At 28.9% G+C, this 14660-nt stretch overlaps 1 protein-coding gene across 13 annotated transcripts in view; it reads left to right on the top strand.

The window, feature by feature from the left end:
• Positions 1-10835, top strand: part of LOC113517949 (protein phosphatase 1 regulatory subunit 12B) — an 87635-nt gene extending 76800 nt beyond the window's left edge. For 12 of the 13 annotated variants that reach the window (XM_052895383.1, XM_052895381.1, XM_052895379.1 and 9 more), the window contains 3 exons: positions 527-610; positions 845-943; positions 6726-10835. In XM_052895383.1, coding sequence (XP_052751343.1) covers positions 527-610; positions 845-943 — 183 coding nt within the window. In that variant the 3' untranslated portion in view covers positions 6726-10835. The remainder of the gene's footprint in view (positions 1-526; positions 611-844; positions 944-6725) is intronic. The other variant, XM_052895376.1, reaches the window with a different exon arrangement.
• The last annotated feature ends 3825 nt before the right edge of the window (positions 10836-14660 follow it).

Genomic DNA, 14660 nt, shown 5'->3' with positions numbered 1-14660 from the left:
GTGTATGATTTTGCTAATTTGTTGCCTGTCATGCGAATTGAGCTGTATGTCTTTTAGTTGTATACCTGACAAAGTCTTGGCCATACTGATTTCGTTTACCATAATTTATAATCAAAAATTCTCTCAATATAAATTAATCATGGACACCCTATTTCGGGTGTGACCGATGTTATCATATTAATGTTCGACTTTACACATATGTAATGCGTAGGTGAGGTTATTTATGATTTTATTTTAATTGTCTCTGAATTTGGAGAGACACCGTAATAATGAAATATATCATTCTCATGATATTACAATACTCTGCCGACCTTGGGTCCAAAATTTATATGGATAGATATATCGTTACGCCAGGTATATTGTGAGGTATATGCGGTGAAACTGAGCTCTGATCGTTGCAATGATGCGCGTAGGATCCAAAGACTTGACGATTTTTTTGGACATTATAGGATTATAAACCTTTTATCACTTTTATATTGATTATAGGATCAAAGTGCGTTATTGACATTCTTTTTCTTCTTTCTAGAACCAGAATTCGTTATCTGAAATCGAAAAACGAGAAAAGAGAGCCATGGAGAGGAAGCTGTCGGAAATGGAGGAAGAATTAAAGGTAAACATGCCCACTAATCCATTAATAATAACCACTTGCTACAAACACTGTTTACCTCCACACAACACAATGTATATTTACAATAGTTGATACTAGATAATATAAAATTTAGAATAGCCTTAAAGGGATTAGCTTATGTTTGAAATAAAGCAAATGGCGGTCCTCGAGATGGCGCTACAATCGCCGCCATGGTTAAACAATGAGTTGTATGTAATGTTGGTGTTCGTTTTGTAGCAATTGCAAAAGTTAAAAGCCGAGAACGAAAGGCTGAGAGCTGAGAATCGTGCCCTAACGCGGGTCGTCAGCAAATTGACCAACTCTGGCGCTAAATAGGTAAATCTGCATACTGATTGAGCGTTGGCTCAGTGGCGACGCCGTGCGGCGTGCTCGGGCACTATTTACTGATCGTTTTGTCACTCATCCCGTCTGAACAGATATCATCATTAACACAATGTGTTTAAGTGTTATATTTTGCAAAGAAATGACTCAGTGTCCGTTCATTATAATTGTAGTTCATTGAATACCACAATTAGAATTGTACGGTTTTTACTAACGTTTAAATAGCTTCTTCTTAACGCCTATTTGTTTTATTATTATTATTAAAATGTATTATGTAGACAACTGTTCTGCTTCTTGGCTTCTTTGTATTTCTTGAGCCTTCTTTGTATTTCTTGAGGAAAATATATTTTTTTTTATACAAGTCAGATATCACGAGTGAATGGAAACGATCAGCAGGTAGTTGATCCCTGAGTGCCATGTCGCGTTTTTATTGGTTGAGTGCATTAATTTATTCCCATAGGAGGGGGGGGGTTACATGCCCATACATGGAGCAACTAAGGGAAGTTTTCTACTGGAGTTAAAATGTGTGTAAAGATGCGTTAATATTTTGTTAATATAAATTCTATTAAATAGAGAAGATTAAATAAATAGATAAAATATTTATTGTGTCGTTTATGTATTCAAACAATAATAGGTATTTTTGTATCATTATGCACGTATGTGCCATACATATATAGAGTAGGTATAGGTAGAGACGCTTATATTTTCGAAAATATCGGTATACGTTTTCTGGTTTTTTATTTATTTATTCTTAAGTCTATATTGGGGATCTGCCTCTGCTTCGCACAGACGTAAATTTAACTAATATAATAAAATTGTAACTAAACAATGTCTGTACATGTGAGAGGCCTATGTTTGTGTCTCTATGTTTTTTCCAGTATTACGAAAAATTACTATACCAAATTGGATGCGGTTTACTGTTGTATTAGTTTAAAAACTGATGTATATTTTATCATGATATGTCATCTACAAATCGTTTATTTTATTAGTTTTCCCACTTCTCAAAACCACGCGTACGAAGTAGCGAGTAAACAGCTAGTTGTAAATATAAACCTTTTTGTGTATTCCTAAAAAAAAGTCTAAATAATAGTGAAACACGTATCAAAATTCATTGCATTGATTTCGAAAAAGGAAACCGAAAAATAGACACACGTGGGCAGCGTCTTTTGTACTATTTAAAGATATAACGTGCACAAGGCGGAATTAATGCTAAAAGCATTCTCTCTCATATAACCTTAGGGAAGTAATAAACTCGAATGCGGTACTTGAATTTATTTATAAACAATTGTACAGACGTATCGTATTATATACATAAATATACACCTTTAAATAGGTATAGTATTTAGATATATCTTAGATGTAAAAACGGTGTTACTTAAATGAAAAAAAAAATTAGAATCAATGGTAAAAATAAGTCGTCTAAGACTTATTTTAGACTGAATTCTATAAATTTATGAATATAATTACAATAAAATTTCTAAGTAATGGTAGAGAATATAAAATAATTTATACAATAAGTTGATTAGAGTATTAATTAAGTTAAAACTGGAGCTTTGTATAATAGTTATGTTAATAAATTTATAATAAATAATATTTACAAATAAATAAAATAATAAGCATTGAAATAAATAGAATACTTTTTTTTTTTAATTTATGAGATAATAAAAAAGTCAGAAATAGTGAAACGCACACGTAAACAATAATAAATATATTTTTAAATTGGTGTAAACACTGCATATTACGCATTTTATCTTTTTTATTTATAATATTTTTTACGAGATAGAAATAAGTTTCTTTCTAAAGTCACAATAGTAAATTATTAAAACTCCATGTCGGTTAAAACATATCTTGCAGCCGATAATATTCTGTACTGGCTGATGAAAATGTATTAAATAAATATATACTATTTAAAAAAAAAAACGTAAGCCCATTCTAACTCCAGTCACTGCACTCGCCAATGCAAACGCACATAAAACACAGCCACTTGTCGCGACTCTCTGCAACGATGTAATAACATTAACTGTGTGCTATGTCGAGCATGATTTTATAAGTGTCTAACTTGCATACGGCCCTTCTACGCTATTAACAATATGCAATATACAATGGGATCAATATAAGTTTTACATCTCTTGCATTTATAAAGAAAGGTGGATTTAGATGACCAACTAGCCAAAATATAGAAAAACGTAAGACCCAGTACATATTACAATGATTTTATTGTATAAGATGACCAAAAGAGAGTACAATAGTATAAATAAAAATGCTGAAGAGCGTAGTTGAGCTTCTCAAGAATTCTGCTCTTACATGGAATGATTTATTTCCTCCATCAATTGGAAATAATCGCAATGATCCATCTGTCATAAAATATGGATGGACATTAACCAGTACGATATGATAGAACTAAAGATAGTTGACTTGATAGACATGGGTTAAAGAGAGACAAGGATATTGTCGTCAGCAATGTAACCAAGTCTAGGATGTCAGAAGCTATAAAATGTTAAGCTATTTCAAAAGATGTTACAATTATCAATGCATGTATTCGATTAAATGGCAAAAATATGCTAATTTGGCCAAAATTAGTTAAATTGGTAATGTTTTCTCCAATTTTCGTTGTATCTTGTGATTGATCAATAAATTAGATTCAATATCTACTTATTTTATTTATCATTCCACGTATAGACAACGTGACTTTTAATATTACATTAATCAAAAATAGGAGGTGAGGTAGAACGATATTCTCTTACTTCTCTAAATCCACCTGTACATAAAGTGCGAGAGGTAAATAACGAACACCATTATATATATGCAGGAGAACTAGCCCAATTTCAATATTTTTGATGATCGTAAAATGAAGCGAGTTGTGAATGAGTCAGAACATTATCGTCGTGTGTTACCAGATATTTATAGATTAATAAACATATCCAATTGAGAAATTGTGATTTATTATATATAATAAACTGAATGTTAAGTTTCCAAATATGTATTTTATTAATATTCAGAGAATCTTGGAGAAAAGTGACATTATTAGAGTTCGCGTATTAATTTATAATTGTGATATTATTTAAATAAAATTGAACTTTTGTAATTATCTATTTAAAAAAAAAATAATTTAATTAGAAAACGAGTCGTATTTTAGTGAAATATTTAATACAAGAATAGGTTTTCATAACCTAGTTAAGAAATAACGTGTTTCCTTGGGCAATATAATCTTATTTTTAGACTAGTATGTGACTAAAACTATTGGCCAGTTAGATCTATATTTTGCTAAGGCTACTTGACTGACTTTATACGACTTAAAATTATGTTTCTTATATACATATCATATTTTGTAGTCAAACCTATTTGTTTGTGTATTTAAAAGTGACCTAATATTGAGTATTATTTTTGCTGCATTATATAATATAATATCTCATTACAAAATTTAAAAGTATCTGGTAGTGACACGACATAGACAAAGTATGAGCTGCCGTGTGATGCATGAATGTCCATGTATATCTGAAATTAATAAATAATAACATACACATATTACATAATTTATTGGCCATAAGACGGTCTTTATAGTACATAGTGACCTGCTGTCGTGATGCCACTTCGAATACCGTCGTACACGATACAAACACAGAAGTGTAGGTTGTTATTTTATAGGTACTATTATTTATATTAAATTAATATTCAACCATTTCGATTTATATTAAAGTAAAGAAATAAAATGTTTAAGTACTACTGTATATAAGCCTGCGATATTGCTATGCATAAGCACAATTGATCTTTAATAAATTAGATAAATTATAAAGGAATATAGTCATAATGCATACTGTTTTGCTATCCATGTACGTAAATGTTTATTATTTTATAATATATATGAATTGACCGACCATCTACGGGAAAACTAAATGTCACAAAATGTTTTATATTTTTAGAATAAAATGTAAAGTGTATATATATATGTAGAGGAATATCACAAATAAAGCCTGTTTCAATAGAGTTCAACGGAAACTTAACAAAGTTTTGTTGAAATTATCATAGAAAGACTGTATGAATAAAATTGGTAACAAATCGAGATATTCTGTCAATTGATAGATTTTTTATTTGTATTATTCGTAGATGAGAGACCAGAGGGAGACTTTGTACAAAAGTCGATTCCTTGGGTACCTTTGTCCCATTCGTGTTTCAACCGTGTGTGTTTCGGTTTGAAGAGTGGGATATGGCGTGAATTTACTGGGTACAGAGGAATAACACCTGAGTCCTCGGGAATGGAAACGCATGGGGGGTATCATGGGCGAAACAGTATACTCTGTTATGTCCATGGTATTGCTCATCATCTATAGGCGACGGTTACCACTTTCCATCAGGTGGACTGTCAGCTTGTTTGCCATTCTAAGTTGTATAAAAAAAAAAAAGCCATTGGGCATCAGAAGACTGTCTTGCTCGAATTAATTATTAATTTGTTTAAATTTTCATTGAACTCTATTGAAAGAGACTATATATTGGTATTCATTGACTAGATAGGTCATCATCTGTTACGTATTTTAATGTAAATGTAATTATCTATATTAATATATTTTTTAGTTTTAAATATAAGTAAAACTTCAATTATTCTTTTTAAATTCGTATTATGGAAACTTATCTGTTAAACAATATTATAGAGTATCGTTTAAGTATGTATTTAAAAATAACACAAATCACACTCCGCCCGTAACACGTTCATAATACGTAGACAATTAGTTTCATAAATAGGAGTTACTTGGAGATTTACCTAACACTACCGCATTGCTCAATATGTACATATTGTGATTGCTTTTGTTAGAATTGCAGTTTAAAATTAGATAGCGCCAACACTAAGAATGGTATTTGTGCTTATGTACATCATGAGATACTGAGGGGAGGCGGGGGAGTACTTGGGTTTATTTATTTATTCTTCAATGACGACATTATAAAAAACAAAGTTTAGTATAAAAGGCAGATTTAATGCAATAGAGTGTTCTCTCCCAGTCAACCTTTGGAAAAACAAATGTAATTATGTGATGAAAAATATTGAAAACATTGAGTTTGTTTTGATTAAAGTAGACAAAGAGAAGTAGATTTGATCTTCTCTTTGTCCAATTAAAATTTGTCGCAGTGTTGACCTTACTCTTCCATTGATCCCTATCTTCCATCGTACCTTTTCTCTTTTGTTTATCTGTATCCTTTAATTTCATTATCATATCCTTTCTAATCTTTTTTTATTGTATAAAAATGTTACAATCGACATGGACTTACTTGAAAATGGCATTCTTAAAGTGTCTGTATAATAGAAAATGTCTTACTAGTTTCATTTCCGTTTAGTAAGTTTACTTTTTTTTTTTCTAATAATTTCAATTAATCAAAATAATCGAGAAAAAATAATATTAAACAAATTTATTTTATTTATTATCAGTTCTTGATAGATACTCCGTTATGGTAAATACGGGAATGATTTATTTTGTACTTGATATCAATTGGCGGGAAAATGCGCATGCGCATTTATATATTATTTTTTCTGCACAAATACCTTCTTTATGGTCGGCTATAAAGGGATTTGTTATGTTTGGGTAGGACATTGTGAAAACGTTTTTCCATTGCTTGTTGGTAGTGTGATTTCAAATGTTCCAATAAAATATGTGTTTATCCCATTTTGTCCCTTTTTATGGTTTTTCCATTTTTAATAGATTTTTCAATATTCCAAACTTATAGTTGTTTGTTGATATAAAAAAAATAACGTCTAATTGTACGCTAACTTTTTTCCAATAATTTTCAGTGCCAACAAGTACTGCAAGCCGAGAACCAGCGGTTGAAGGATGAAAACGGTGCGCTGATTAGAGTCATCAGCAAACTGTCCAAGTGAAACGCCGCCCTCACCCAAAATCTCTCAGAAAAGTAAAATGCAGAGCTCTAACAACATTACAAACCGCCATAAACAATTAATATGCAGATATGACAAGCTCTACATTAGCAAAACTACATCCTCGGCATACAACTAAGGACAATTTATTTTACAATTTCTCGATGTATAGTCAGGCACATAGGCCACTGGAAACTTATAAATTTCGTGGCGGCCTCCTAGATAAGTTAAGTTGACTATGGCCCTGGCTGTACGTGTTATATATTAAAATGAAATTTGTATTTATAGCATAGTGTTAGTGGTGTTATTCCGATTCTTCATTTAACGTGCCTTCGTTTAACATAAAGTATTACGTACTTATTTATCTCGTCAACTGTACTTATGGACGACGATCATTAGAGATGAACTCTTTCGTATTGCCAAATAATGAGAATATATCGATTGTGTTTAAAAAAAAATATTATGTTCTCGTCGTTTCCTTTGTGTTGATATTTTGATGTATTCCTAAATGGTTAATGTAAAGTAGGCTAGTTAATACCGAACCTTTGTACCGGGCTCGCCGTCCGCCATTTTGTGTAGTTATAATCTCGAATTACTAATATATATGTTATGTATAGATTTTCTTTAAGCTACACGCGCGAACGAATTGGAAATGTGATATGGATTATACGTCACTATGAAATCAATAAACTTAAGTTATCTCTTTTCTGTTAGAAAATATTTTTTTTTATATATATATACTTTCTTGATACCGGGGCCATTTTGTTATAGAATGGTATAAGATTTTTACAACACACATATTGTGTTTTTTATTATTGACCGATTAAACAATATATGAATTGTCGAATGTATTGACTACTGTTGTAGCCTTATTATATTATATCATTGTATTAAACTATTATATTACCTAATGTATGTTTCTTTTTTATATTGACTACAATAAAAAAAGTTATGTCATAGTGAAAAAAAAAGTCTGGCCAGAAATTAAAAAAAGAATACAGTCATATTTTTTTAATAACATTCTAGTGGAAAACAAGCATGCATGTACAAGTTTTTGTTTAAACTGTGGTAACTTAAAAGTATTTTTGACGGTTTCGTGTAATTTTGACAGTTATGTGTTGATTTGTATGGTAAATAATCTTTGTTATTTTTTTTATAGAGTTAAAAACATATATTCCGAAATGTGCTACGTTTGCAAGAATCGGTCAGTAGTAAAAACTATTTGAACAATTTTCAATATTTCTGTATGATTATTTAAACAGTGTTCTTTAGCAAATTGAAAAGTTAATTTCTTATAAAACATTTCTTGATGATTTGTTGAAATTTGTTTATGAAATTGACAGATTTCGGTATGTAGAAAAGCATTCAAGTACTGAAGTACTTTTTTATTATTAACTTTTTTTTTCTTTATTTTATGAATCTATACTCAATTTTATGGGGCATATTATACTTTAAATATATAGGATCGTAGTTTGATAAATCAAATAAATACCAAGTCGATTTTGTTCAACAACATCAGCAACATTTATCGTGACAAAATTGACTGTTATTATTCTCAATTCTTATTTTAAAATCAAATAAAACCAACCTAAAAACTACTATATAAATTAGATTTAAAGTATTTGAAATTAGAATACAGAATTGTACAAATATTTGCTTTGATACAAGTAATATTTTGTTCTGCAGAGAAAACGCTTGCAGAGCAAAATATGCCATTGTCTGATGTATATGGGACCAATATGGGAATAAAACCATCTGTTTAAAAAATCACCAGACGTATTGAGAACTCTTCCTTTTGGGAATTGAAATTATATAAAATCTTTCTACGGTGACTCTAAAATATTTGCTCATATACATATGATGGTGCATTGAGCTCCTATAAAATAATATTAAAATATTATATAAAAACAAGTAACACTACAATTATGTATTAAATTGAAGTAAATTTTTTTTTATATTTCTGGTCAGGCTTTATCCAATTATAATTTGTCATTATAATTCCGTTTAAGTATATTGTTTACTTAAATAAAATAAAATTAGCGATTAGAAATGTGCTGCGCAACAAAAAAATGCAATAACGATGAAAAACAATTATGTATAAAATAATTTAAAAAGAATTATAATGTATTTGGACTATATAAAGAATTATATAATAGCGATTAATGTTTACTGTGGTAACATAAATGTGATAATGCTCTGTGTGTTATGTGTCTCGCACACAACGACATATTCACATACGCTATTTGGCCACTTTTTGATTCGTCATTACTGAGTAATGCGTTTTTTGTGAATAATGTTTCACTTATATATGACATAAACATTTTCCCCTACTTGAAATTGGCAAACGGTGTTGACTTTAAAATTAAAAGAGTATCACTGCAATTGTTTTTTTTTTTTTTGTGCAAATTGATTGAAATATTTGGTTATTAGTTATATAATCCTTTATATTGTTTTAAAATAGTTTATTTTGATTTGTATCATGCAGGACAAATTACTATATGTATTTTCAAATGTAGATCAATGGAATTTTCTCATTTTAATGCCTATTTGGAAAATCAAATCGGTTACTGTATTTTTGAATCGGTCATAGTGCAATTATATATATACATATATATATATATATATATATATATATATATATATATATATATATATATATATATATATATATATATATATATATATATATATATATATTAATATATCTAAAAATTACGATGTGCTGACGCTTCTTGTCTTGATCACTCATAATTCATATAAACTCAACACGTTTTGTAAACGTTCGTGTTTTGTTGAGAGGGATGAAACGCTGCGACAGCTACTATACGTTTGTTAGAAATTTGATATTTTATGAATGTAAATCATTATCTTATATGTGGAAATAACTAAACTGACCGTGAAGTAATTGAAAAATATTTACAGGCTATAATTAACATTTAATCGTAGTTTGGATTTATTGTAACTACCGATATTTTGATAGCAATATAAAAAATCAAATCAAAAACTCGCACGGGACTGAAACATCGAAAACACAATATAAAAAAGAGAGTTTAGTTGTTTTTAATTTAAAATGCGACTTAAGGAGGAGATTCTCTATTCGTCTATTTTATATGTTTTTTTTTGTCATTATTAAAGTCACTATATCTGTTGCGGAGTAAAAATATTAAATTATACACGAGCCGAAATCACGGAGAAACTAGGTGGTTAATCAAATTTACGTTCAATCGAAACTTAATATATTTTTGCCTAGGAATGGACTTTTATTATTTATAATTATTATATATTTATAATTTATAAATCTGGAATCCTATTACACACTTTTACAAATTGACCCAATGACTCTGCGTGCGCATGATTTGTTCCTTACTACAAGTTTAAATGCCCCAATAGTTTTAGTTATATTTGTCTAGTACCTTTGAGTTGTATTAACTTTATAAATAGTATTTTAGAAGATTATGAAATAATGGTAGCATTCTGAACACTGAGCGTTGTGAGTCCGTAGCCTCTCATACGTGGGTATGAGTTTGTATGGGTTCACATAAATGGATGGTGTTTGCAGCATTTCTCTATCTCCGTGTTCGCAATGCAATCTTAATATGGCTTTCCTAGAAATCTTACAACAGTCACAATAATTTCCTAAATAGTTATGCACAGCATTTTGCACACCGTACATTAAAATGTTGACTTACATGTGCCTCGTTTGCTGCTAGGGTAAATGTATTGTTACCTTACGTGCTAGATATTTGTGTTACTTTAATTATGTCCTGTAGATTCTGTTATGAAACTTATACAAATGTATAATCTCAAATGACACTAGCAAGTGACATACTTTTAATCAAATATTATTACTCAGTTTCTAAAGCGGCGATAATTTTTACATAGCTGTGGAAAGATCTTCGTCAACTATTTTGTAAAGTATACAATTTGTTGTCTGCTTAACATAGCGGTCCTAAAATTTTGTTCATTAAAGTTTTTATTTATTTCGATACGTAAGAGTTGAATAAAATAAACTTCTTCTTTAATTTATATGTTTGTTTCTTTTTGTTTTTACCCCAGTTTTTATTTAAGTATTTATCTAACCTTTTCTTCCTTTTTTATGGTCTCTTTTATTTTCTATTTATTTCCGTTTCCCTTGGACCGTTGGGATGTGATTGTAAACTGTTATGGATACAAATCATATTAATAAATATGGTGAAAAACCGAGCCTAACCGAATTTTATATACTTAATTTCTTAGGAATTAAAACAATTAAAAAAATAGGTCATTGTCTATATATAACATATGTATAACGGAAATTTTGTGAACTTAATTGTTTCCGATAATTGTTTTAACTTCATCAGGAAGTCTTTTAATACAATGCGAGACGAGGTGCTGTGACGCAAAGCGCAGTACGCCCTCTGAATAAGACTCGGATGAAGTCGAAATAATTGCCGGAAACAACAAACATAGTAAGTTGATAAAATTTCCGTTATCCATATATACAGATTTCGTTAAAAATTAACATAAGCTTTTAAAATAAAATATTCATTAATAAATCATTAATGAATTTTTATACCTATAACTTTTTGACCATTGTTTTAAAAGAGATTTTCTTCCCTGTTTTCATGAAAGGAATTAATTATTTGCCGAGCAGGTGTGATGAAAAAGAAAATTTATTGGAATCCTAAAATATTGGCAGTCTTCTATTATAGGAGAGAAAGGGGAAAGGTAAAAGTCTAATTTCACAAGTGCCGGCCGCCAGGTATTGGCGCCTGTAGATTGTATATGACTATCTTGATATATATATATATATATATATATATATATATATATATATATATATATATATATATATATATACTTATTCTACCTCTCCGCTTACTTATAATATATATATAGAATAAGTACTGCCACAATAAGTGATTAAAGGGACTGCAAATGGAATGCATTTTTCTAGAAACATTCTTATGTTTTTATATCTAATAAGAGATGATTCTCTAATTAAATTTTAGGCGTGTAAACTCCTAAAATTGCATGGTACAATCAATGCGTTTTTGCAAATACATTATTTTATCATTTAAATATATTATTTATTACGGCTTACAGAAAAAGGTAAATTATATGGTTGCAGTCAAGTCTTTCGTTTGCGCATTTTAAATATCCCTTAAAACACCAAATTAAATTAGATACATATGAATGTGTAGTAATTTTATAATTTTATAATTATATGTACTTTATATTAGTTTATTTATCGATTAATAATAATAAGGGAGATATTATTCTCGAATAAGAACTTTAATGTTTGTATTTTCAATGAAAATTCCGAATGTTTCTGATAACAAATCATGTACTGCGTTTTGTGGCCTAATCGTGAAAAAATTATCAATACTATACAATAATTCAATAGAATCACTAGGTAGGTAAAATAATGTGTAACTTTAGAACTATATAAGTGTAATTATACGAACAAGTGAGGTCTTATTTTTATTCTTCGTGACTGATATGGGCCTTCAATATTTTATGTAAACTCCTTTTTTTATTATTAATGGGAGAGTAATAAATTCATGTTTTGTAGATTGTCATAAAGTGATATATTAGACGATAATTTTTATTATTTAATTATAATTAAAACTTATTATTGTAAAAGTAGTTGATCAGTCGTACGGACCTTACCAAAATATTTTATTGGACGATTTTTATTTACTCGCATATATCTTTTCTCTATATATCGAATTTACATACATATTTATAACATTATGTTGACACAGAACACAAAAGTAGGAATTTAGTACATAAATAATAAGTCGTCACTTAACTTGATTATTTAAATTATAATATTTACTAGATATAATGAAAAAAGAAATATTGGTACTGTTTTAAGTGATTATATGTCAACTTTAAAGTATGTTGTGTATATTTAAGCCACAAACATTTTTTTTTTACCACTGTATATATATATTTTTCTTAACATTTGTACATTGTATTTTTTATGTATATATTAATTAAAGGTACGTTTAAAACTATTTAATTGAGTAATAAATTTGTGATCAGTAGGTCAACTACTGTACTAAAACAATAATTATGTAATTCTAATATATACTATTATATAATAATATATTAATGGAATGGATATAATTTAGGATGAAATGGATATTCAATTTTCGTTAATAATTTTAATAAATTGCATTGGACATTATAATATTACTGTTACTGAAGTATCCATTAACACAGAAGTGTATTACGAAACTCATTTTGTCGAAATTTTATGTTCGATTCATATTTTATAAATATTGCATTATATTGTAAACGATAATTGTTCATGTAATTGTGTAAAATGACAATAAATTTTCATTCAAGTGTGTTATTGTGTTTATTGTAAGTTTATATTGTAAACGATTACAAAACAAATTTATAGTACGAGTGTTCTCTATTCTAGTAGAGTCGTCTCTATCTACATATTTAATGAAACGGTAACTCAGATGTAAGACTTGGTGACTAATATTTCTTTAGCAATTTGTACTGTATATAATTGTCGTTTACATATAACTATGTGTTATATTTATTATAACTTACATGGCAGATCTTTAAGGAAAATTAATACAAGTGTCCTAATAAATAAGAGCAATGGAAATCAGAACAATATTTTAAAATTTTTGTCTGTTTTCATACTTATGTCTCTGAAGGTTTAACTTAAAATGTGGTTTATTTTTAATCATGACACGTCATCTAGAGGCGACTTATTTCGTTGTATTTTTCTACTTCTAAAATCCACACGTACAAATTAACGGACATAAAATTATTATAAAATGAATGAGTAATATTTAACTACTTTCTATAATTTAAAGATGTTCGGAGCTTACCGTGTGATGGCATAGAATGGGCTAATCCTTCTTCAAAAAGGAGAAGGTTGTATTTTTTCTATGTTTATTACCTCATAACTGCTTCAGCTGTAAATCTATTTGGAAAATTCCTTTTTTATCTAAAAGGATATACTTTCAGGTTGGTCTCATATAAATTTATGAAAATCGGTTTAGTTTTTAAATAAAAATAACTAGTTTTGTGAGAATTGAAGTTGGTTTTTATTGTGGAACATAATCTTAATTATTTCTTATTTAAATTAATATGAAACAGTGCATTATAAACTGTGTATTGTCATTTCACATATATTAATTATATTCTTGTACCCTACTATTCAATCGAAGACTGCGTCTTTTCTAGTTATTAGACTTGAAGCCTGTAGTTTGCAGTGCAAACGTGGTAATGTGAAAATGCTGTAGGATCATGTTAAAATATATAATAATAGATAATAAATACACTATTGAAATTGTGTAAATATGTTTATACAAATAGGTACATTGTGAAGTGAGTGTACCCATAACTCTACTTGTGTTATATTATTGTCTCTCTTGATGTCTTATGTCAATTTTATACAATAAATGAAGTTAGTAAAATCTTAGATATCATTTTTTTCTTAAATATCTATTCGTTTATCTAACAAATTATCATATCTGATCATTTGGGGACTAAAATGGTTCGCTGCGCCCCTAAATTGGTTTGTTTTTTTCTCTACCTTAAAAAACAATTGGTTCAGTATATTCGTTCGAGGGAAAAGAATTATTAATAATGAAGTTTATAAGTCTCATTGCTTTCAGAGGGAACTCTGAAAATTATCGAGTAAATTTTTATTGAATTCCTTACGGTGGGCCAATTGACCTGTTTCCATCCTCACCATTTATTTTCCATTGGCGCTACGCCAGCATATACCGATAACGTAGCCGTGGTTACCATTTCGTTTTCACCCATTAAAATATATATTTTGTTCGGAGGAGGGTAAGAGAGATAACGATGACAAGTATTCACATTGCTAGCAGT

This window comes from Galleria mellonella, unplaced genomic scaffold (genome assembly GCF_026898425.1).
Source record: "Galleria mellonella isolate WM207_F2 unplaced genomic scaffold, CSIRO_AGI_GalMel_v1 utg28, whole genome shotgun sequence".
Lineage (NCBI taxonomy): Eukaryota > Metazoa > Arthropoda > Insecta > Lepidoptera > Pyralidae > Galleria > Galleria mellonella.
Note: the sequence above shows the minus strand (reverse complement) of the source record. Positions and strands in the feature narration are given on the sequence as shown.